The 25,524-nt window shown below is 39.6% G+C and overlaps 1 protein-coding gene across 1 annotated transcript in view; it reads left to right on the forward strand.

The window, feature by feature from the left end:
• Positions 1-25,524, forward strand: part of LOC111566186 (netrin receptor UNC5D) — a 195,974-nt gene that overhangs the window by 103,917 nt on the left and 66,533 nt on the right. Inside the window, exon 2 of the mRNA XM_023266654.3 lies at positions 5,663-5,869. Within this exon, the coding sequence (XP_023122422.2) occupies positions 5,663-5,869 (207 nt within the window). The remainder of the gene's footprint in view (positions 1-5,662; positions 5,870-25,524) is intronic.

Here is a 25,524-nt window from a genome sequence, read left to right on the forward strand (position 1 = left end):
GCTGTATTTATTCATGTATTTACACAGACACATTAGCCTCAAAGTCAGTGTTTACACAAAGACACATAGCAGTAAATCCATAGAGTTGCCTCCCGTTCAGCAACAAACTAAGCACCTTATTTCGCAAACCTGTTACTGAAATGTCAACATGGGGAAATAATTACCAAATAATTATGCCACTGGCTTTTAATTAACAAACTAAGCATTAATTAAATTTGTTTGTTAACTTACCGCTAAGCAGCTGCTTCCTATTTATTAATACTGAATTCTGTGTAGTGGGTTTAAGCAAAACTTTCATATGCTTCTCTTCAGTTTGTGTTATGATTTGTTTGGTTTCTCAGGCTAAATAAAAATAAAATTGGAGAAGCAAGATATGTTTCAGCCTTTATTATGTTAGCACTGCAGCATTTGTAGGATATTAAAGGAGGGTCAGTTACTCATATCCAAGAATAATTCAGAAATTGAGATGTACTATCAGCTGTTTTAGGCTTCGAGCCACTGATTATTGGACAACACATTAAGGCAATGTTGCATTTTATTAAAGTCGTACATTCTCTTGCTCTTTCGGTTTTTCTCACTTACACATACACAGACAAACACATTTTTGCTCTGCGACCATTGCAGGTAATTTATATACTGTACAGTTGCGCGTTTGGTGCCTCACACCTGTTGGAGGTTTCAAATCACAGATCACACATGTGCCACCGCAACAGAAACCAGTTGAATTCAGTCCGCTTCAGTGAACATTATTCATGAAGCAAGAGAAGTGGCAGGCACAAAAGGGACACAAGTGAGTAAACTTGCATTAAAAACCTTCAAAGTGTAGAAAGCGGTGATGTTGTCGTTACAGAAACTGCAAATGGAAGTTCATTCATATCCATTAAAACTCTTTCAGAGTGAAGCAAACATGTTTTTGCAGGATGGATTAAGACAAAAGATCTGTTTATTTGGCCCCGTATCATCCTGTAAATTTAATTTAATTCAGTATAAAATAATTAAAAAGTGCCAGGTGTACTTTTCAAGGTGACCAAAATAATTAAAAAAAAAAAACAACTGTACATTTAAAATCTTGAACAACCTTACAACCCTATGAGGTGGGCGAACTAGGTCTTTTACAAAAATCAATACTCAGCTGGACAAACTGTTTTTGCACAAATTGCCAGAAAGATGTCACGTTGAACTTGTTTTAAGTATGTCAAGCATGCAAGGAGTTTGTGTGTTCAGGAGATATTGCACTGACTTCCTGTAGTGGAGCAAACTCTGGGGATTGAGGTTCAGAAGGCTACAGGCACCGTAACAAAAAGGATCTTCCTGCACTCAGTTCTGCGTACCAGGAAGAGGAATTGCTTCCCATTTGTGATTCCAACTCTTTGTGTAGGATGTGACTTGTGTCATCTGCTGTGACGCTTGCTGTTGTGATATTTTGCCATGTGTGGATTGTGGTTTCATACAGTTGGTGTTGGCCTTTGGCTTGGAGAGCAGAGGTTGTCCTGACTGACGGAGAGAAAGTGGTGATGATGGACTTAAACTGTCTTATTAACAGCAGTCTCTTTCTTATATCCGAGAGCTTTCTGTCAAAGACTGTACCCAAGAAACTGTTTTGTTCCTCTTGGTTTCTTCAACAGCCCTGGATGCATGTGAGATTCTTTGCAGGCTGCTGTTGTTTTTGTCTTTCACAAATATACGCTCCCACACAGCTAAACTGCATTCTCATGTACATTTTGAAAGACATATTTTTCCCTGAAAGGTATGACTGTGACCTAGTATGAAAAACTTCCAGGCTGAAGTAGCCACAAAGTCTGTATAAAGTCAGAAACAGGACTTTAAGCCAGGAGATTGGTGTTTACATGTTAGACTAACAAACAAGCAAGTTTTTGCAGAAACTAAATTTTCTTCAAAAAGTAACTGAGACATCAGTTTAGTTTGATCAGAACATAGTTTTTGTTAAACGGAGTCGGTAGATGTTTATGACACTCTTTACTGCCTGTTGTCTTGTGAAAACACAAGAATTTCACTTTTATTTTAAGATTGTGATCCAGAGAGATGGGTTATTGCATCACTGGATGAACTGAGCCAGTACTTGTGTAATGTTTCAGACTCAGGGGACAGGACTCAAAGGTATAAATCAAAAAAGACTTTACTTGAATCAGGGAGGGACTGTAACCGGCAGGCAGAGGAGCTGACAAAAGAGACAGGGAGTGGACAAACAAAAATCAGATTTAGGCAAGAATCAGGCACGAAAGTGAGAAAAAAAAAACTAGGATAACAGACTGGAATGGTAAGACTACTGGAGTAAGAAGGCAATCTGCAAACTGTAAAATGGCGATATATATGCTGAGGAGGTAATAACAGACTGAGCATCAGGTGTGAAGGTGGGCGGGAAGGTCAGGTGATGCAGATAGCGAGGATACCGAGGTAACTGCAGGGCAAGTGGGAGTGACAGGGTCTGACACAGCAGGCGAGGTTACTGGAAGGCAAGAACAAATAAAGAAGAAGAGGCGACACAACAACTTGGCCATGATCTCCAGTCTGAACTCCGTGTAATCTACACATTTCATGACATGGGTGGTTGGCGTAGATTTTGAACAAAAAGCTGCAGGAAGAAGACATGTCCCTGTTGGCGCTCTGTGTTTGTGCGAGAGCGGTTAGAATAACTACCTGATCCTTTGCGATCTGTGTCAAGAAGTCAGTTATCCATCAGTGTTTGAGATGGAAACAGAGCAGCAGTTTGTCTGGCAGGGTCTGAAGATGCAGTGTATTGAATGTGGAGGAGAATCGGGCAGACATCAACCTGGCTGCTGCTTGAAGTCTCTCCAATTCACTATGAAAGTGCTGGAGCAGCAGTCGTCATTGTGTTTGTGAAACAGCTAGCGCTACTACCCGAAGGCTTTACCAAATTAGTCCAGTCAGCTCTGAGGCTCTTTTCTCCCCTTTTTCTTTTAGATTTTTACTAAAAGCTACCAATACATTGAACTGACATAAGAGACTACACTTACCCACCGCTTTTAATTTTTCATGTGAGGAGATGGAGTGTTTGCCGTACTTGAGGAAATTAAAAGATTTGCCACGTTTCTTATAGGATGCAGCATTAGCAGACTGTTTCCAATAAAAAAAGTTTGGGCGCGAGGCAGACAGAGAGGCAGAGAGAGAAAAAGAGGTTGTCTGATAGAGCCATCACTCAGCCCTTTGGCAGTGATATCTTGTTTTCCTCTCAGAGGGGGCTAGATGTGTCTGTGCCCCTTATGTGTTATTGCCAGGCTGAAGCATTGGTTGTAGATCACTGTGAAAAGTGTGAAGCACAGGGCACAGCGGCCTCCTGAATGACAGCGGCGAAGTACATTGAGGGGAGATGTTGGTCTTCTGCCCTTCAGTGGGAACATGCAGATAAAGCAATAACAGCTCTGCACCCGCCACAAGATGGAAATGAGTGAATATTGTCAGAATGTCAAACAGCATCACATTCTGCAGCCACATCTCATGAAACGTCATGAGCTGTACTTACTACAAGCTGCTGAGCCATAGGGGCGTCCTACAGTATAGTCATCGCTCGCTGATGCACTTCGTGATCTATTTCCAGCTATTTTGCGATGTCGCGCCAATCCAAGCGACCATTAAGTGCCTGTTTTCCCCTTTGAGCCACATGTCCCAACAACAGCTGGAGGTTAAAACATGCCAGAGTTTCCTTCCACGTGTCTCTTTTAACCCGCCTGCTGCAATATGATCCCACCTGCTAAATAAATAAATCTGAATAGTAACCAGACCACTAACTCTGAAATAAAGCCTTTCTAATGTTGATATTGGTGTTTCAGGTATTAGTTGCAGCTGCATTAAACGGTCATGTTGGTAAGCATTTGAATAATACGTGATCTATTAACAAATGACTCATTACTTGGAGGGCCGTGGCTTAGTTTGACAGCTATGCGTTTGTGTATTCTTGCTCCCATCCATCATTGTCTGGATGCGCACTCACGTCTATGTTTTGCATCTATCCAAACACAAACACGCCATGTCAATGCGCCGCGCGCAATACAAATTGGAGCACTCTGTACAAGAAAAGCTTGCCTGGGGCAAGTCATTTTGAAATTAAAAGCATGTCTCTTTGTTCAGCCTCAGTTCCAGGAACGAGGGAGAGAATGTGAATGTGTCACAGGGAGGGGAGAGGAACACTGAGCAGGTGCTGTGATTTTCACAGCCAGGGAATCGCACAGGCTCTTTTATCTATTTCCCCCGATCAGGAGACATCCGGCAGGAAAGGTAGGAGGATTAGATTAGCTAGAGAGAAGGTGGGGGGAGAGAAAAAGAGAGAGTGGGTTCGCTAATCCTGATGGGGGTTTTGCAGAGGTACACCCATTACTGTGGAGAAACATGCAGTGTGCAGTGGGGAGTTGGGATCGGGAGGTGGAGGCAGCGGGATGGTTTGCCTCACTAAACCTTTCACACGTGCATGAAAGAGGTTCCAGCAAACTAGAGGATTAGTGAGAGTGTAATTACACTTGTGGGCCTCAGAAGTAGCAAAACGTGTGCCGACTGGAACACACCTCAGACGGGCAGAGGAAGAAGGCAGCAATGCCTGTTAATGTGTTGCCAGTGTGTTGTCAGTGCATTCTTCAGCTGAATTAGATGCCTTTAGTGCCAACATCTGACATCAAAGTAGCACTTACAGGAGTATTGTGGAGCTTCTTGATCAGCAGGAGGATGTGTATATTTTGTTCCATTTTTATTCTCATTTGTTTCAGGAATTTATCCTAAGCTATGACTTGTCCCCTGCCTTCACCCTAAGTCATCACCCTAATGAGGATTAAGAGGTGTATAGATAATGGATGGTTGGATCCTCAGCTACATTGTTCTGTTTTGTTTTGACGACCTGTAAATTCTGTTTGCTCTTTGAAAGACTTTCATTGAGAGGTGAAATGGTTGTTTCACCTCTCAATGAAACACTAGTTGTCAAATAGTTTCAGCTCCTCTCCTGCTGCTCATCCACACCTCCAGAGAATTGTACTCTGGAAACTCCCATAAAATTGGGATTTCTCAGTTTCTAACAAAGCCATATTTCCACGTTGGCTTTGTTCCAAGAAGAAACATGAACTGTGTTGAGATAACTCTTCCCCAAAGCACGTTATTTCCAGAGAGAGTTAAACATCTCACCTGTCAGAAAATAAAAAAAGTTGGAAAACAATAATACTAATGGCAGAAATGATTAAAAATTAAACAACGCTGTTATTTTTTTGTATCATAAATACTTTTCAGATTTGCAAAACATCAAGAGTACTCTGCTGTGTTCTTAAATATTAAACACAATGATGCTCAGGAGGATTTGTTGTACAGTAAACTCAGTGTGAGTTGCTGTGTTGTGATTCTGTGGCAGAGAATGGACTGTGGGGATGTGCTGATGTTCTGCTGTCGTGTTATTGTGCTCCAAAATAACATGTTTGAGGGAGTAAAGGCTGCTAAAGGTGAGGGGGAGGAGAGACTGAGAGATGGAAACCTGGGGAAGATGGAGAAGCGTTTGAAGTGGTTTTGTGTGGTTTGCAGTCGACTGGGCAGTTTGACTGACAGGGAATAAATCTGATATGGTTTTGATCCACTTTACTGCTGTCAGCAATTAATGCAAATTTTTTCTCATCTGTTTTATTCTGACTTTATGATTATTTTATTCTCCAAGGTCCTCGAGGTGAAGCCCTGCAGCATGGCCAGTCTGGGACCCTGCCCCACTTTTTGGAGGAGCCCGTCGACGCCTACATTGTCAAGAGTAACCCCATCAAGCTCCGGTGTCAAGCTCGGCCCGCACTGCAGATCTTCTTCAAGTGCAACGGTGAATGGGTGCACCAGAGCCAGCACATGTCTCAGGAGCACACTGACCTCGGGACAGGTACAGTTCACACTCATTCAATAAATACATACATGATATAGATAAACAAATTAACAACTGGAACTGAATTCTTTCTCCTGTTAAGCCTTTCCCTGTCATTTTAAGTTATGAAGATATCACTCATATTTCTGAAGGACTGAAGTCTTACGAATGAACTTTGCTATTGGGGCTTTGTGACAATGCCGACGGCTACATCCAACCCTGTAAATATACTTGCCTCATTTCTTTGGTGCATTCTGTGTGTCACATTTGATTTAAACGGAAGTGACAAGTGTAAGACCACGAACGGCACCAAATTGTTCAATTTTAGGATGAGACTTTGAACTCTGAACGGTGCCTTTTACTGATGCAACTTGCTGAAACATAGTTGTTGTTTCAACTTCAGAATGAATCCATTCAGACCACAAAGAGAAAATTTTCCTTTTTTCTAATACTTTTGTCTGTTTCTGTTGCGTCATCTCACAGTGGGTATTAAATATCTTATGAACTCCCTTTTGTTTGTACAGCAAATTGAATAGCAGTTATACACAAAGTGAATTTCTTTTCTTTTCACTATAATGCATTTGCATTGTAATTAAATAGCGTGATTCTAAAGCATACGTTGTGAAAAGTTGGGTTTGTTGTGTGATTCCATCGCGTCCATGTCTGCTAAACATCAAGGTGCTAGCTACAATTATTTATTTATTTGGTTGTTTGTTTTGTCAGGTCAGAATGAGGGAAAAATATTTATGAGCCTTCTTTTGCTGCCATTAGTGCAAGTGTTGATGCTTCGCTTAACACACAACACCAGGCGATATCTCCTCTCAGAGTTAACAGTGGACCTTTAAATTTTTACTGCCTCTAGTCGGGATTCATAGCTCTGCTCCCATCTGGCTCCTTATCACCGTTCATATCAGTTTCCAGTGGGACCCACACAAGGAAGGAGGTGTACAGATGGGAGAAGATTGGGGAAAGAGAAAATAAAACTAAAGTGTGAAGTGTCTTAGAATATGTCCTTCTAACTACAAGTTGCATAAAAGATGCAGGAGGATGCTTCTGGATTTTAAGAGTTTTATTAGTCTGTATAATCTTAACTTTTGCCAAAAAAAAAAAAGCCCAGAAATGGATAAGTTAGCGAGTTGTTTTTCCCCACATGAATGCACCTCAATACTGAGATGAATTGTTATGCTGTAAAAGTTCTCACTAAGTTCTGTGTATGCTATTCTGAGAGCTGTTTTCTGTCTATCAACACTTCAGACCGTTGTTATAGCACCAGTGCTCAAAGCTGAGGTGACTGTGGTACAGATAGGCAGGCTGTTCTTGCAAAGTTTAAATCTAATGAAGGCAGAAAAACAGTCATGTGGAGAGACTGTGAGAAACTGCCTCCACAAACACACAAGTTTAGAGCTTTTACTCTTAAACTGTATGCATTGTCCCATCTCCTAGCAACATTCACAATGCAAGCTGCTGGAGGAAACTGAACTATAATAGGGTTGGTTTCTGGATAAGTCCTTTATGTGTAATGTGTGAAAATGATATGACTTTTTGCCTATTTAAATTGCATATGGGCATGTAGATAAAATCAGATTCTGAAAAAACTTTCTTCAACATGTGTGGTAAAAGTTCAGTCAGATGGTCGGCTACAGCCTCAACCTCAGATTATGTTGTGCTCTGAAGTTGCACAGCATGACTTCAGCCTTTATTTGTCGGGGCATCTGATGTGGGACACACAAACATCGTCATCTGTGGTTGATTCTGTCTCTGATTTGAATTCCTCTGGAGCAGATTCCATTTAAAACGTTCCTTTGCACCTTGATGTCTCACACATAGTGTAGTGTGTATGTTATTCGTTTGTGGCCAATCTGATGACATACTTGATTTTTTAAAAAATATTTTTTGACAAAGTGTTAACCTCAAAAACACTTTGCAATTTATAGATCTTACAGATTTTCTGTGGATTTTTACAATTTTTTCCACCCAACAATACCGTAGGACCTCTGAATGTGTTACACATGTACCAAAAGTATCACCCAGATCTGCACTTCCTCTTAGATCTTTTAAGAGGTTTGTTGCATCAGTACCATCTTTCTTTGTTTTTTTTAGCCTTTTTTTCATTGTGACATTTTCTGCTACAGTAGGCAGCTATTTTCAGAAAAAAAAACTAAGAAAAAATCTTGCCCGACACTGAACAATAGATGGACGAAGTCAGATATTTTTAGGAGACCAAAAACAGAAATGCACAAGAGTAAATTCACCAGATGGTCAGAAACATGACACTAAGTGCTATTCTAACTCCACATCTGCTGGATGTATGAATGTAGGAATCAGTGACAGTTTTTTTAACCAAGAAAATACTCAAATTTAAGAAGGTAGAACCAAAGACTTTTGACTTTTTTTGTCTTATAAATTATCAAAGCTGACTAATCCATTATTAAAATACTTGGCTATTACATTAATAGGTGACAACCAATACATTAATTGTTGCAGATTTACTTAAATACTGTAACAGCACAGAAGCTGCTCTATTGGTCAGTTGCCACAATTTCTCACAAGGCCTCTATAATCAGGATATTTCGTTTTGTTATTGTTATTAACTCTGTAATTACACTCAGAGAAGAGGAAACTAATTGGAGAAGTTTAGTGTTTCAGTATGCAAGAAGATAAACTACAAAATAGGCGTGAAGCAGTGGCCCTCTGGCATGACATAAAAATATCTGCAAAGTCTTACAGATACTTTATTGGATAAGGCCTCAACGGAAAAGCAAGTAGAGTACAAAATGTTCCCAAATTAATGCCAGTATCAGTAGATTTGTAAGAACACCAAACCTGGCCATCTTTGACAGCCCACACTTGGATGTGACTACACACTCCAACAGCCTCCCTCTGAAAGCAGTAAATACCTTCAAATATTGAAAATGTCATTTCTTAACACACCATCCATTTGTGCACAGTGGAGATGTCCTTTTTTTTTCAGAAGCGATTCCACATCCATCTATTCAATCACTGAATGAGCAGGGATGTAAAATGACTCCCCTATAATGCTGGCTGCCATTATTTTCAGACTTCACTACATTACATATTTGTTTGTGTTGTTCAGTTAAATTGTAATGGGCTTTGAAATCAAAATGGAAAAAAAATAATAGCCATTAGCAATACTGACAGTGACTTTATGGCTTTCCAATACTTTAAGAGAAATTGTGTTAGGATTTTTGTAATGTGGAAAAATAATGACTTCTCTAATTGCAATCTTTAATCCTTTTTTCAGAAATAATTTTGCAGATAAATGCAAAAATCCTGTTTAATACTGCTACAGGATGAGCTTAGCAGCTCATTATCAAAGTCAAATTTCAGAAATATCTTTTCTTTTCTCAAACACCAGAATATCACTGAATCACATTTATCTTCTCAGTTTTACACTCATACACTTGGCAGAAAGCCATCTAGCTAACTATGGGATGGATTGCCATGAAATTTTATACAGGTATTCATGAGGTGTTTACTGCGAGGATGAAACCTTCTGATGTTTCTTCTGGTGCCAACAGCATGTCAAAATGTTCACTTATTCTATGAAAGGTCTCATCGGCCTCCAGATTTTTGTGCAGGCACCTGTGGTCCATAGATGAAGTCTGACACCAACTGGTCCTATAACTTTTCCTGTTGCATCTTATTCTTCATTAATTCCCCCTTTCCCCAGAGCCCACCGGAATGTAGACTTTTAGTCGTGTATACACTTAGATTGCACATGGGCCTGGGCCAAACGATTTTTAAAAATTGTTAGTAGTAGTCAGTTTCACTTAAATGAATGTGAATGAGATGTAAACTCCCATAAAAAACCCAATTCAGTTATATGACCAACCCCCTAGCATACTTCGTCGCTGGCTTTTTCCAGTTATCATCTCCCCTGATACTGGAGTCCCTTCATCCTCCATTGTTTTCCCATGGCAGCTGCACAGGTCTCCTGAGGCGTGTTAGTCTGCAGCTGCCAGGGCCCCCATGCACCCCTGTGAGACAGGCTTTGCTGTCTGGAAACCTAAGTGATGATCCCAGCACTCTGGTTGGAGAACTGATGGCCAATACAGGATCTAGTCTGGTCCTGATCAGCTACTCAGAACCTTAATCCTACCATGCAGTGGCACCTATTTCCTGGTTATCCTCCTTGTGCTTGGTTTTTACTTGATTTATTTATTTATTATGTATTAAGGTGAGATCATTTCTGTATCCTTGTTTATTTTTTGTTTATGTGTGTTTTTTTATTTGGGTATGTTTTTCATTGATATGTTAAACTTACTACCTTGATATCTCTTAAAGTGGTTAATTTCCATGTAAGTTAGTTGAATTCAAATAAACTTTTTTCCTGGCCTTTAAAAAACAGGTTGTTTAAAAATTAGCAGTCCTTCTTAATATCAGCTGAAATGAAACATTTTGTCATGAGAGACTTTTCAGCTGTATTGCACAGCCCTAATTACAGACCATGCTGACTTTTATGGGTTGAAATGGCAGCTTCTCTTTCAAGGACAATTTTTGGCACACACATGCTGCACGCTTGGAAAAAAAACATGTTTTCTTCTCTGGCTCCTTTTATTTTATTTCTCTTGGCTCTCTAATCCAACGTCGCTCCATTGCCTTCTGTCTTCTTTTACATTTTCTTTTTTTTTTTCATCTTTTGCACAAACAAAATAGCTCAAACACATGCATAGAATAACATTGTGTGCTCTGCTGAAACCCGTAGAAGTTTGACTTTCATGACGATGTTGCTGCTTGGGCATGCTTTTGTATTCAGAAGTGGGGGATAGAGCAGATTTCTTTGGACCTGACCTGGGATTTAGTGAGTGTTTCTGAACAGTATTTGTCACTAATGGTGTCCATGTCACAGAGGCAGAGGTGGGCCGACAAGACACATGTTGAGAAAATGAACATCTTGCCTCTGCTGTGCCACTTCTGGCCGTCCGTCCAGCTTCATCTGTAGGATGCAGTTCAACAGCTATATCTCAGTAGAAGCTATTATAGTGTGACTCAGGTGGTAGAATGCCCCCTGGGTTCAGCAGAGAACAGGGGGCTGTAGCTATTAAAGCAGTAAGCTGTGAATTAAATGCAGACAGACTCAACAACACATGTCCTAACACTGTTTGACCGGGGGGGACTGAGGCAGAGGACAGAGACTGTGTCTATCCAGAGGCAGCTAGCTCAGCTTGGGAGATATATTTTACCGTTGTGTTGTGTTGTGCTGTTTTTCTCAGATTCGGATTTAGCCGAGATGTGCCTTCGAGGAGACAGAGCGGCAAACACAGAACAGAAATGTAGAGATGTAAAGAAGAAAACATCCATTAAAGCTTATGTGAATAGCTTCAATTGCTGTTGCCACAAGCATGAGAAACACGGGCACAAAATCCGGTCTATTTCAACTAGATGAATCATGTTGTGTTTCTCAATCTGTAAGATGTGCAGCAGTGTAAAAAGGTATTTTTAACAGCATGTAATGGCTAAATATTTCATATCTTCACTCATCTTCTCTTGTGAGATAATCCTGACTGCTTAAATTTCAATGGCTAGCAGGGTTTGTTTTATGTCTCCTCAAAATTTAATATTGACTTGTTGAAATGTTGTTTTTTTTAAAAGACGCATGTGAGTGTGAAAGGAGTCGAATGTAATGTAAACTAACAAAAGAAATCATAACATGCATAATAAGCTTAAGCTGTACAGGTGCTTTTCAAATGTGTTATTTCAGCACAAAGGCAACCTTGTGAACTTGACAGCTGGCTCTGGGCAGAACACATCTATTTAGAGCAGGAGGCCACAGTGCATGTAACTTAACTCTTACCACTTCTCTGAGACAGCAATAAATACAGCAGTGTCAGATGTTAAAGCAATTGTCTTTTCTCGTCTTGTGGTTGATGTATTTCCTCCTGGAACTAGAGACATTATTCTCAGCATGAAGGTTAATAGACTGCAAAAGAGAAAATATGTTTCTTTGATTTTTTTCCTTATGGTCTTTTATTGTCATATTTAATTCACACATACTACGCAAAGCAAGAGTTAAAAGAGTTAAAAGTACAATTTCTCGTATTCTGAAGATTTAAGCCAGACACTGTTGTCATATACCACTGTAAGATATAGTGTAGGTCGTAGAACCTCTAATGAATGTCCATTTATTCTCAATATGCAGCTATTATGAATAATAACATTGTTGTGCTATTCCAGCCATTAACTGGGCACCAATGTGCCGTCAACTGGAAATATATTTCATCTATCACTGAAAAATGATCTGTGAGATAAACCATGACACTAAATGTTAGTCATCAAAGCAGTTTCTCTCACTTTATTACAGATCATTTGATATTTTGTCTTCTGTTCTTTATTAGTTTTACTTGCACTAAAGTGAGGTGTTAACGTCCCTTTTATAGTAAACTGTGATGACAGCTGCATTGCAGCTCAGAAATTTTCACAGCATCTCATGACCTTAACAGCAAGAGGTCAGTGTGTAGTGTGTTGGTCCAGTGAGGCCACAATACTGGATTCAGTGAGATGCATGAAAAACCCGGGGATCAAAATGTTACACAAGGACCAGGCATTCACAGATATTTGGGAAAATTTGCTTTCTTGCCTAGAAGTTCCAAATGTAGGAACGTACAGATGGAACTGGTAGGAAAATCCACTCCACAGATCATTAAGGACTTGGTTCGTTTTCCCCAAGTAATAAAAACATTTCTTTGTCTTAAAACATGTAAAAGCATGCACATTACCACAAAATTTGCCTGCTACTTAAAACGCAACCCTGTCTCCCAAAAAGTCCATCCCTTTGCCACCAAACTCCACTGTTAATTATATTTTGAGGGAAACGTATTTTCTCACATATCACTAATTTATTTCAATAAATACATCTTTGCCATTTACTTTATCTCTTCACTGTCACTCCTTTTCAGTCAACTAATCATATATTAGATTTTCCCAACTCTAGTTGAGTAGTTTTGGTGCCTAAACTTAACCAGGCTTCTAGCATGTATCTTCAAGTCCTAAGTCTAATAATAATCATCCCACATGGTACGAAAATTGGAAGCCTTTCCTGCTGTGTCACGATCTTTCCCTTTGGCGACAAAATCTATTTCTCGAAATTAAATTCTTTTTCTTTCCAAATGTAAATGAGAATGCTGTATAGCTGTGTAGGAGGCTAATTTTGGAGACCAGGTTGGAAACGGTGCATTTGTGACCACTGGACAGAGAGAGGCTAGCTGCTGTGTTTAGCTCTTTTTCCAATCTTTGTGCTCTTTAGCTGCCTGCTGGCTGTAGCATACGGACATCAGAGTCGCATCAATCTTCTCATGTAAGTCTCAGCATGAAAACAAGAAGCGCAAAACATCAAAATGTTACTTTTAATACATGCGGCCATGATAAAAAACAAAGAGACTCTTGGAAGAGACAGATATTGTTGGATGACAGGGAGAAGCTTTAGATAATCAAAATCATGAAACGGCGAGGAAAGAGCTAAACCACGGGGCTGTGGCGGCAAACATTCAACTTCTCAGATGGTCTCATTACTGCTCTCGCACCTTTTGAACAGATGTGGCAATCAGAGTGGCATTTTGAAAACAGCTCACTAAAGGGAGAGAAGAGAGTTTCTCAAAGCAAGAAAATAGTGTTGTCTGAGCAATGCAGAGTTTATTGACGGGAATATAATAAGGCACAACAAATCTGCAGGCGAAGGCAGATGGTGTGGCATTTAAAGAGGAACTGCAGAGATACTGAAAGTTAGTTATGTCATGTTTACTGTGTGATATTGCCTAGATATATTTTCTAGTGATCTACTGCAGTGAAACGACTGTTGTTGGTAAAATATCTATAGTGATAAATAATTAAAGAAGCAATAATTTGTTTAAACTCCTTATATGTTGGAATGAGTGAAAAACTACATTTGTAGTTCTGTTGTATCACATCATATCACAGCTAAAAATACATTTTAGGAATTAAAAATGAGATGCCACTTTTGCCAGACGAAAAAAAGGAGGCCATGACACACGGGAATATTGCCTGCTGGTAATCCTGTGTTTTTGGATAAGAGAGAAAAAATGGGAAGAAAGAAAGAGGAGAATAATTGGTAATGAGAGTAGTGTGAACTTTTAATTGTCTCTCAGTTTTTTACTGTGAACGCATGTGCCCTGTGTATCCGAAGCATGTCATATAAACTGGCACACTGACAAACATCTAACTGAGCTGTCTGATGTGTGCACAAGCCTGTGTGGTTATTCTGCTGCAGCCTACTTCTGTTTGCACAAGATTTAATCAATGTAAACACAGTGAATCACTGCGCACAATGGCTCTGCCCAGTGCTCTACTTTTCAGATTGGAGGCTGCAGATTTATCACATATCTGCCCTGCTTCCTTCAGACAGTTTTATGAGATTTAATTAAAGTAGCTGGAGGGAGAAGGTTTTCATCTTTTCAGTATAAAGCACCTGTAGATGCTAAGTATCAGCCATTAATTTTGAACTCCCCACAGATAGCTTTTCTGAAATCACAGCTCCTCATTTTCAAGTGTTAACTAAAATTGTTTATTTATGTTATTAGCATTATTCCTGGAATTTTGGCTCCTCCCGGGGATTTAGCATGCACTCGCTGACAGAACCTGGTTCTCGCATGTCTATTCTCAGCACGTCTGTGATCCAGCTTTCACCAAAATACCAACACTTTGCTTTGTGCTGCCTCATTTGAATGAAACTACTATCTCTTTGTGCCTTTCCTCACACATTGGTGCCAAGCACACTATATGATATAAAAATGCCAAACAGAAAACACCAGCATGTTCGTCTTTTGGTCTATCGTAAAAATAAGGCTCTTGGTGAGATGTTTAAAAGGAGTATTCTTTCCTAGAAAAGATACAATGCAGAAACTGACCACTCTGCTTCATAGTAATTAACAAAACAGGAAAATGTTGTATTTTGGCCTCCTCTACCACTGTATTTAGTGAAGCCATGAGACTGAAATGTACCACTGCAGTGACCAAATCCAAGTCAGCAAACTACAAGGCAGAGAGAAGTCCAAAAAATATTTGAGGAATAAAACTTTAGAGACCTGACTGAAGTATTACAGCACTTGCATATATATTCCAAAGATTTGTCTCTTAATCTGTCAGAGAAAGACATTTTCTTGAGCTTTTTAATTGCCTTCTTGCATAAAGTCAACCTCTACAGGTGAAAGATTAGGCAGGTACAGGAACAGTTATTCTAAAAATGTCAAAAAAAAATGTAAAGTGTTACATTAATGATGCATCAAGAGATAAAAACTTCTCAACTTTGCTTCTGCTAGGGGTGGGCAGACTTATAATGTATAGAGTATTAACTCTAGTCTCAGCAGAATCACTCCCAAAATCTTGATCCGGCTCATGTTAGACAATGTTGTGGACAAACTAGTACTCTTCATAGTGTGTGCACTCTGTAATTTTTTGTTCATTGTCATCCTTCAGTCATTTTGTATGACTTTGTCGCAACAAAGGTCTGTGCTCAAGATCAAGATATATTATACAGCCCCTCCAGCATCCTCATGATAAGTTCACAAAGTGACAAAAGTGCAGAAGTTCATACAATCAACAGATCAACTTAAAACTAGAAGGATTTTAAGAGACCACAGTTCTCCAACCTCGATCTCACAGTTTTAAAGAGAGTGATCTTAATCTGCAACAAAATTTAATAGCTTCTTCTTTTGCCCTGATCTACCTCCACACCAAGCTGTATGAAATTCACCCTGGTAGTTTTTGTATATCTTGCTGACAGACAAACAACACTGAAAACATTCACGCATAGTCACATACAAATATGCAAGACTGATGTCAGGTTGTTAATAAAGTTAACAGCAAACCAAATTTAAAATATATTTTCAGGTAAAGGTGCAGTGTAAACAATTAAGATGATAAAACATAGTTTGTTCTACATCATAACAGTCGATGTAAGCATTCAGATGCTGCTGTTTGTCAGCAGAGGAGGATGCAAGATGGATTATTCACTACTTTCTGTGCCTCACCAAGCACAGACCTGTTTTGTAAAGACTGCAGTGAATGGTGTCCTTTCCTACCTATAACCTTCATTGCAGTCTGCAAGACAACATCGAGAAACATATTTTACCTTAACTGCTGAGATGGCTTAGCTGATTATTCTCTCCTGGATGGACTGGTAATATAAAAAAAACACAAGTCTCTGATCTATACCATAAAATCTAAGACTTCTTATTAAGTTTAGTGTCTCCTGAAACCTGAAAGTATCCTGAAAGTATCACTGTGCACGACAAGGTAATTTTAAAAACACACCTGGCTGATGGGAGTGCCGTGAATAATTATGATTTCATATTGACTAAGGATCACATATCATCACTTCATTTTCCTTATAATGAATATGACACCATTGCACAGATGTGTTTGTTTTTTTTTTCTTTTTTAAGATGAGGCTACAAAGTACTGAAGTTCAATCAGTCAGCGATGCTTGTGAACGCTGTAAGGGATTATTTGGATACATTTTTCAGTCGGTAATAAGCTTTCTTATTCACAGCTTAAGGTTCTGTTAATTTGTTTCTATCCTTACAGTGTAGCTTGTTATTAGTTGGATCAGCTCTGTATCACTGTTTTATGCCAGCCCAGTTTCACACCAAATTGTGTAGAGGCCGCATTGGTCCACAGCTCCAAATATTATTTTCACAAAAAATAGTGAGATTCCTACATTTTTTTAGGGGCTCTTTTTGTGGGTTCACTAGTCACCCCTACAAACCTAGAAAACAACTGGAGCTTTGTGGTTAGCGTTTGCATGGGTGTATTTTAAACCAAATCACCATCTTTTCCCAGCCAGTGCCAATCCGCCCATGAATGATTATGTAATGAATGAAAGACTCAATTAAACAGAGACTGAGGAACTGAGAAAATGCAATCATAAAGTGAGTGCAATAAGAAAGCACCAGAGGTAGGATAAGTGACAAAATTCTACACAGCAAAACACGGCAGTGATAGAATAGTGAAGTGTTTGGTATTTTTTTTAGTGCTGGTTGCAATTTTCCCTGTTACTATCTATAACAGTTTGAGAAGTACATATCTGTACTGTGTGCACGTGTGTTTTATGCATCCTGTGTGGATATTGTCATGGTTACCAAGCAGAGATTCTATCTTTACATATTCTGTCATCAGTGCATGCATGTCTTAGCTTTAGCACTACCACAACTGTTCTAACCTAAGCTTTGAAAAATTCCACTGTTTGGAAATGAAATTTAAACAATTTTTAAAATTTAAAGTTAACAATCAGTAATCAATTAATCATTAAAATGAATGAAATGCATTAGACTTTCTCCATATGGGGCTGCACAATGGCTCGGTAGTTAGCACTATCGCCTTGCAGCTAGAAGATCCCCAGTTCACGTCCTGGCCTGAGCATGGGATCTTTCTGCATGGAGTTTGCATGTTCTGCCTGTGCATGCGTGGGTTTTCTCCAGGTTCTCCGGCTTCCTCCCACAGTCCAAAATTATGCAGAGGTTAACTGATGATTCTAAATTGTCTGTAGGTGTGAATGTGAGAGTGATTGTTTGTCTCTATATGTAGTGCCATGATAGACTGGTGACCTGTCCAGGATGTCCCCTGCCCTCACCCTAAGTCAGCTGGGATCCCCCCCATGACCCTGATGAGGATTAAGCATTGTGTAGATAATGAATGGATGGACGTTCTCCGTTTGCTAGTATAGCTATTTCTAAACATGGACACTTACTGTTGGCTGCATAATCAGACCATTTACACTAGGTGAGAACCCACGCAGGCACGGACATAACATGCAAACTCCACACAGAAAGACTCAGGCCAAGATTCAAACCCAAGACCTTCAAGCTTTAAGGCGACACAACTGCATCACCATGCCATCCTATCATAGGAATATTCCCCAGATTAAGTTGCTCTCTGCATATGGGTACTGGCCGAGCCCATTAACTGCTACAGAAGTCTCTGTCATGGTGATCCATTGCTAGTTAAACCTCCACAATGCTCTCGGCCAGACAAACACCAAAAAACTGTTTTCCCTTAAACAACAATCAAAATTCAGATACGACACAACTAAAATAATGATCACAAAACTATTCATTTAGTTTTGAATCCAAACATTAACGTCTCCATGGTCCCTTGTGTTCGGTAACATGGATTTGTCCATACGCTGAGTGACCGCCTCCTTAAGTCACCACAGTGTTAAACACAACAAACTGGTGGTAGTCTTCCATCACAGTAAATGGTAACATGCTCCATTTGGTTGTGCAACCAGGTTCTACAGCTAATGTGTCCTTTGTCTTATCGATTTCAATGTTTTTAATTAATGAAATTATTATTGGCAATTAATCAGTTAATGATTAATCTCTGACATCCGTAGTTGAGGGCTGTTTTTATTAAAATATTGTTGTGCAGTTCCTGCAGCTGTAAACTGTATTCTAAGACTGAAAGTGAAATCTACCATGGGAGGGAGAGAAAAAATGAGACACACTAAATTATAACACAGGAAGTTAAACGCCCCAAATCCTTTATCGATTTTTAAACTACATTGAGTCTTTGATCTGAAGTCATCTTCAAATTCAGTGTGAAGATAATCTCTCAGCCCGAAGTTTGGATTTTGTCAAGCAAAAAGTACATTGATCGGCTTTCTGGACAACACGATTATTGCTGAACAGCAGCATATCTTCAATTTCAGTGCAACGGCATTTATTTCCTTATCCCTTCACAGTTGTAAGCCTTTTGATAAACCAGAGGCTGACGAGGCTCAGCTGGATATTCCATGTAATCATTGCTACCCAGATTCTAACCTCCCTTCAGGAAAACCACTCTCACCCATAAACTCCTTAGAAAGATTTTAGGGAGCTATATCAAGTCCATACAGATACCAAATCAATCAGTTGCTGTTATTTATTTGGAAATGCCTCAAGATTCCAAAGTCAAGCCAGCATCGTGCACACTCTGACCTATTACAGGAGAAAACTTTATTTTTGTCTCATTGAAATGCTGTAAGAGGGGTAGGAGATGGAAATGAATGATAGAACTCAAGAGATTATTGAAGGACAGAGTGAAAGAGGAGGAGAGAGGAAGGTGGAACAGAGGGGATATCTGTGCCTATAGACTTGAGCTGAAAGGATGATACCCTGATGGAGAGATAAGTGAAAGAGGGGATAATAGGAGAAAGAGGACATTGGAAATGGAGAGGGCGATGGGGGAGTGAAAGAGAGGTTGAAAATGGATACCACATTGGTTGTCTCGAGAAGGAGAGGATAGCAGCTCCTGCAGATCCAGTGATGAAGAGATAGTGATTGAGGTAAAGTGTATGAATGCAGGGTGTACAGAGGAAGTAGATATCTATTCCTGTTGATGCCCTGTCAAAGACTGACTCCAGTGTTGTGTATTATGATCCTGGCAGTCTGTGAGATACCATCAACGAGCCATGAACTCACAACAAAGAAGGAGAGGTGTGGACTGGTGAGGGGAAAGTGAGATGCCTCTGAGTCTCTCAGTGTCAAAAGCTATTAGTTAAAGGAATGCAAGCGAAATAGATGAAGTGGCCCACAGAGTGAAAACTACTTGTGTATGCAGAAGTGGTTCCTAATAAGCAGACACGCGGTTTTTGGATAAACATAAACAAGGCAACAGGGGGAATGACACAGATAAGGACTTGCAGCATTTTAATGGCTGAATTATCATGATTTTCTTATGCATGCAGTAATGCGTCCCTTTGGTTCCAGGATTAAGTATGACACACACAGCTGGGACCAGACTGAAGATGTTGCTGGGAGCATGTTCCGCTTGTCTAGCAGGGTTCGTCTGTGTCTGGCCTTTAGCCAACCCTCACAGCCCCCACATGCTGAGCTGCATGCCGCAATGTCACATCACACAAACATTTCCCCAAAGCTGGGTTCACATCAGACAGAAGCTCTCCTAAAGCTATATCCATCCACCTCAACCCACAGCCCACGCCATGTCACCCACTATGTACACAGCGGCTTCACGAGGATCCCTCAGACAAACAGAGTTCTGAAATCCCCCTCTGCTGTGGCATTAAGTACGCCGGAGACGACCTGGACATGGCTGAGCTGAGCCGAACCAGCCAGGCCCTGCCGAGCCGCTCGGATTGAGCCACTTGTAGCTGGCACAGCTTGACTCTCTCAGGGCCTCTTCTTTAACTCAGCCAAAGCGAAACAATGGGCTAAAGCTGGGAAAAGACACCACAGGCCTCATGCCAAACAAATATAAAGAGAAACCGAGAAAGAAAACAAGAGCAACCTAGAGCATCTGCATTGGTATATCGCTCTCTGACTGTTACAGAGGCTAGATTAGAGACATTTTAAAGGACATGATTGAAGGGGAAATTGGAAGCTGTTCCAGCTTGAGGTCTGTTGTCAAGGCTTTGTGGCGCTCTGTCAAGAACCACTGGCATGATGCTGAAGGGAAAGCTGAGAGAGCGCAGGAGAAGAAGAGGTAAAACAAAAATAAACAGTCACCTAGGGACAGGCTCATGCAGGAGCTGAACGGATGTTTGTGTTCCTGAATGCACAGAAGTGATGGTCACCATCAGCATGACTGCAGTTACTGGATAATTTCAGGCTATTTGAAAAAGGGACTAGGCTCTTTGATCTCTGCCTAATGTGAGAGAACCTGGAAGTCAGAGTGTCTTTCTGATTTTAGTCTTTTGTTCATGTCGCTTTCAAAAGAAAAGCCATGGCCCTCACTCAAACGAACAATGCCCTCCCCTTCATTTGCAGTATATTTACTACTACTATTCCATGAATCTGCATTTGAATACATGTGTGCTGAAGAGAAATTTAAGGATACTGAAATTTTTGTTTAGTACATTTTTGTGCAGTATGAATGATATGGAAAGGATCATTTCTGTTGACTTTCATTTAATTGTGTGTCTGAAGAAGTGCTTTTGCAGTGGTTCTGCAGAGCTGTAGCTCACTCCACTCTGTATAAATGTTTTTCAACTTAAAACATTGTATCCGGAACAGTAGATTTTTTCTTTTCCATTAGTATTCTGTTTTCCTTGTCATTAATAAAGATGAGGAGGTCTGATTGTGCAAAAGCTATTGTGAATTAAGGGACAGTATGAATAAACCTATTCCCTAGTCTCTTTAGTGTTTTAGGCTCTTGTCACAATTCAGTAATGAAATTGCTTGTCTAAAAGCACTTACTGAAGTTTAGAGGTTACATCAAAGAGAGAGATGAAGACATGATGTTAGCTGTTTTTGAACAGTTTTAAATTCTAACTAAAAATTTTAAGACTTTTACCAAAACAGCACAAAAGATGGACTGAGCCAGTTTTCCACAGTGTATATGCTGTAGTACAGTTAATAAAGAAAAAGCTAAACTTTGTTTTTATTGTGAACTCATACACTATACCTATAGACTTATAGTTCATGCTTCCAGAAAAAATGTCATCTTCTAGTCAGCTTAAATAATGTTACAGTAATGAGCTGTAGTGGAGGAGAAAATTCATCCATCAGTGAATCTTCAGACTCACTACACTGCAGAGAGAAACACCGAGCTACTCGCTGTGTTTATATCTGATAATGCCACAAAAATGTCTGACTTTTTCTTTCGCTGCTTTCAGATTTGTATGGCTGTGTAGCAATTGTCGAGATTGCTTCATTTTCTGTGTTAAATTGTTTTCTCCTGCCACTTACTCTCCTTGCGTGTAGCTGCCAACAAAACACACAAAATAGCAGTGATGGAAGGAGTATTCAGATCCTTATCTGAAGCAAAAGTACCAGTACACCAATGTTAAATTCCCTACATGAAAGATTTTACTTAAGTAAAATTAAGTAAAGAGTATTAGGAGCAAAAATATAGGTGAATTATTAAAGTAAACACACCTGTTTGGTCCCTCTGAATGATATATTATTATTTATGACATCATTAGATGATTAATACAGAAGCATGTTACTGTTGTAGCTGCTGCAGACGGAGCTAGTCTGAACTACTTTATGTACAGTCTCATATACAGAGACGGCTGATAAATCTGAGTAGTCATCAGATGATTAAAGAGATAGGAAAGACCAAAAGCAGTGTTCTTATACACAAATCAGATTTTAGTTTTTGGGACTTTTACTGTAATTTTTGATTTGTGGTGAGATACTGGATCATTAGAACTTTTATTGAAATGGAACCATGTGAGAAGTTCCAATATGTTTTGGACATTTCTTACATCTGAAATGTGATTCCAAACTGACACTGCTTTTTGTAAAATATTACAAGTCCAAAAGGGTTAGTCTTTAACATTCTGTTGCATGTTATAAGCTTTGTAGCCCAACTGCTGATGTAGGTAAGTTGCACTCATTAATTTAGGGGCACCATCCTCAGCTTGCCTGAGGAAAATATCAATTTAAACTAAGTCTCAAAATCTTTGATTAAAATGAAGTTGATAGGTCTGATATCTGAAAGTCTGAAGTTCTGATTAAATTGATCTCAGTTCCCACACAAAGAAAAACACTAAATGCAAAGCATTTATTAATAATTATTAAAACAATAAACCATAGCATTCCAATAGGGTCTTCGTACCAATTGGTGCTCGGACCCTAACTATTCTACTAAGACAATACAGGTGTGCTGTAAACAGTGAAAAATATAGTGTGTGTGTGTGTGTGTGTGTGTGTGTGTGTGTGTGTGTGTGTGTGTGTGTGTGTGTGTGTGTGTGTGTGTGTGTGTGTGTGTGTGTGGTGAATGTGTGGAATCAGATTAACCGACTAAAGGACGAGGATTATGGTGAAAGGAGGGTATATAGTGAACTATCTAACACAGTGAATCTATGATCTGGATTACGATCGATGCGCTTATGAGTGAATAAATTTGACTATTTTTAAGTTATTACACATCAACCCCATCAGGAGCAGATAGAAGACGTCGGCTTTGCCTACTTTGTGTAGCGCTGATCGGGTCGGAACCTCCGTTGGCTGGAACACAGCGGTTAGAGCGAAACTTCCTCACGACAGATCCAGGCTGTCTGTCCTGTCGCATGGTCGCTAGACAGCGAGTTCTGCCGTTAGAGCTCTCACAGCGCAGTGTCGGAGGTTGGCCTGCAGACTTCCACCGTTGGAACACAGGTGATGGGTGTTGGTAGGCAGCCGGTGTTCACTGTGCGGTGTGCAAGGCCCTCAGGGTTGATGGAAAAATAACTGTGGTGTTGATGATGGCTCTTCTTATGTTTTTACAGCTCAGCTTTTTTAGGATTTGTTTAGTATTATGGCTGTGACTGTATTAAAAGAAATTGTGCTTGAAGACCTAAGAGTGATTCTATGCAATATTTCACAAATGCATGGGGTGTCGGAAAACTTTTTTCCAACACTGTAGGTTTTGTAGTGGTTAATGTTATCAAATAAATTGTCCTTGAATACAGTACTCGAGTAAATATACATTGCTTCTACCACTGAAAAATATCATGTTATTTTACACTTAGTTTTAGTTTTATCTCTAAAAAGTCACCTCAGTGTGTCAGTTACTTTTTAGAGCTATTTTCCATGAAAATAATCGCTTCCTGCCTCAAAATGGCTTTGGTGTAATTCTACACTGTTGCTTCCTTTAAAATGTGTGGATCTGTGAAACCTCTCTCTCCACTCCGCCCTCCTCCATTCACTGCAGCTCAGCACACCAGCTCACTTGTGACTCTGCTCAAACACTGAAAAGCTATTCTACACCACACAAGTTGTATTTTAGAGTAATTCAGCCATATCAGAAGCCAATTCCAAAGAAGAATAATGACACAGAAAACTGCAAGTTTACAGGTTGGTTTCTGAAATTTGTTATTCATAAAATCTTGGAAGTCTAAATCTCAGTTTTTGAGATGTTTGTCAGTACTCTGTCGTTAAAGTGAAAATGCTGAGCCATGGCGTTGACTGTTTATTTCTCTCCTGGTGATTCTGCTAGCATATAAAAAAACAACATATGGACATGTGAACCATGTTAAAAACTAGATTTTTACTGAGTGGGGGTCAGTAGTATGCTATCTATGCTCGTGTGTCTTGTCTATAGCCTATTTGTTCACATTCTGGCAAAATCAAAACATGTTTAGTTACTACTTCAGTAGCACCAGTTTGCACTGTACTTGCTATGGATTACAATCCCTTGAATCGCTTTAATACTGAAGAACATATTTAAATGTGATGAATCAGTGATGATCAGTGTGCAACTGATGTCTGTGTTTTTTTTCTGAGTTGTGAGTTTCAGAGGAAGAGTGGCTGAAAGGAAACAAATCAAACCATTCATATCTGAATGATATACTCAAATTCGTTTACATCACTGCTGCATCGAGCCAAAAGAGTTCTTCCTCAGTGACACACTGACGCTGCAAATTTCTCATGATTAGATGACAAATTTACCCCCTCACTAGAGTGCAGACTTGTGTTTTCATTTTGCTGTAGTTAAATCTGCCTCACTCTCACTTAATAAGGCATGTTGATTAGGTCTCTAATTTGCAGCAGTGGAAAGGAGGAGTAGATGGAGTGGAGGGTGGGAGGAGGGAGGGTGGGTTAGAGGGGTTTATTGTACATAATATCAGTCAGTCAATGCGGAGGATTACAGTGTCTTCAGAGAACATTTCTGTTTTACATTACTTCATTAGGCTCCCTTTGATAACCTTTCATTTCACATTATTAGTTTTCATTTAATCCCGGCCCATGTCTAAGCTGCTGTCTGCAATGTACGGCATGATGGCAAAAGCCTGTGGAGAGACGGTTCCTCTACAAGTGTAGGTCTGCGTAATTAAGCAGTAAGCCACAAGAGGCCGAGCTTTACAGTGATTGTTGAACAGCTGCTGCGAGATGTGTTGTTAAGCATGACTTGTTAGATGTTCTGAAAATCAGTGACGATCTACCTCTAGTTTTCTTGAAATTGAACAAGCTTCTATAGCTGCTACATTTAAAATAATTAATGCCAATCAAACTCAAATTATTATTTTCTGAATTTTTTTCTGCAAGATTCAGAAAATTCAATTCAGGAAATCAATCATTATTGACTATATATATTATGCTGATCATATCAGCATTTGCAGTAATTACTTCTCTATATAGAATTTTTCCTTATTCATTCATGGCAGAGTCCTCCATCGCATCCTGGATTCTAATTGCCTGCCTACACATGAGGGATGGGAAAAAAATATATACATGCTTGCAGTTTCATCTCATTGATAACAGCCTCACAGTTTACTGTTCACTTTCCTACAGCTGTGTCAGAGCTGCATTAAGATGCTACTAATGCAAACCACCAAACTTTCTGCTGCTGTTTATTCACATTAGAAGCATTGAACTGGCAAAACACAGGGTCCCATTTTTTGTGTAGCAATCAGAGGAAACACAATTTATAAAGGCAATAAGGTTACGCCAAATGAGCTCATGCATCATAAAAAGTGTTGACTAAACAAGATATGGTTCTGTTGGTAATTTTTTGGCAGCTGTCTTTGCCAGTTTTAAATACTGAAAGGAGTAATGAAACAAGAAGAACCAGCCACGGTTACAGAGGTACTTGTGACTGCTTATGATAGAAAAATGCCAAGAATTGATTTATTCTTTAAGTAAATAGGTTTGTTGGCTGCACTACAACAAACAAAAGACAAACCAGGTGCTCTTCTGTTGTATTTGTGAAGTAATAGCTTCTCAAGGAGTTTTTTTTTAAGTATTTAAGCCGACTTATTTCAACCATCAGAAACC

Source organism: Amphiprion ocellaris, chromosome 17, assembly GCF_022539595.1.
Source record: "Amphiprion ocellaris isolate individual 3 ecotype Okinawa chromosome 17, ASM2253959v1, whole genome shotgun sequence".
Lineage (NCBI taxonomy): Eukaryota > Metazoa > Chordata > Actinopteri > Pomacentridae > Amphiprion > Amphiprion ocellaris.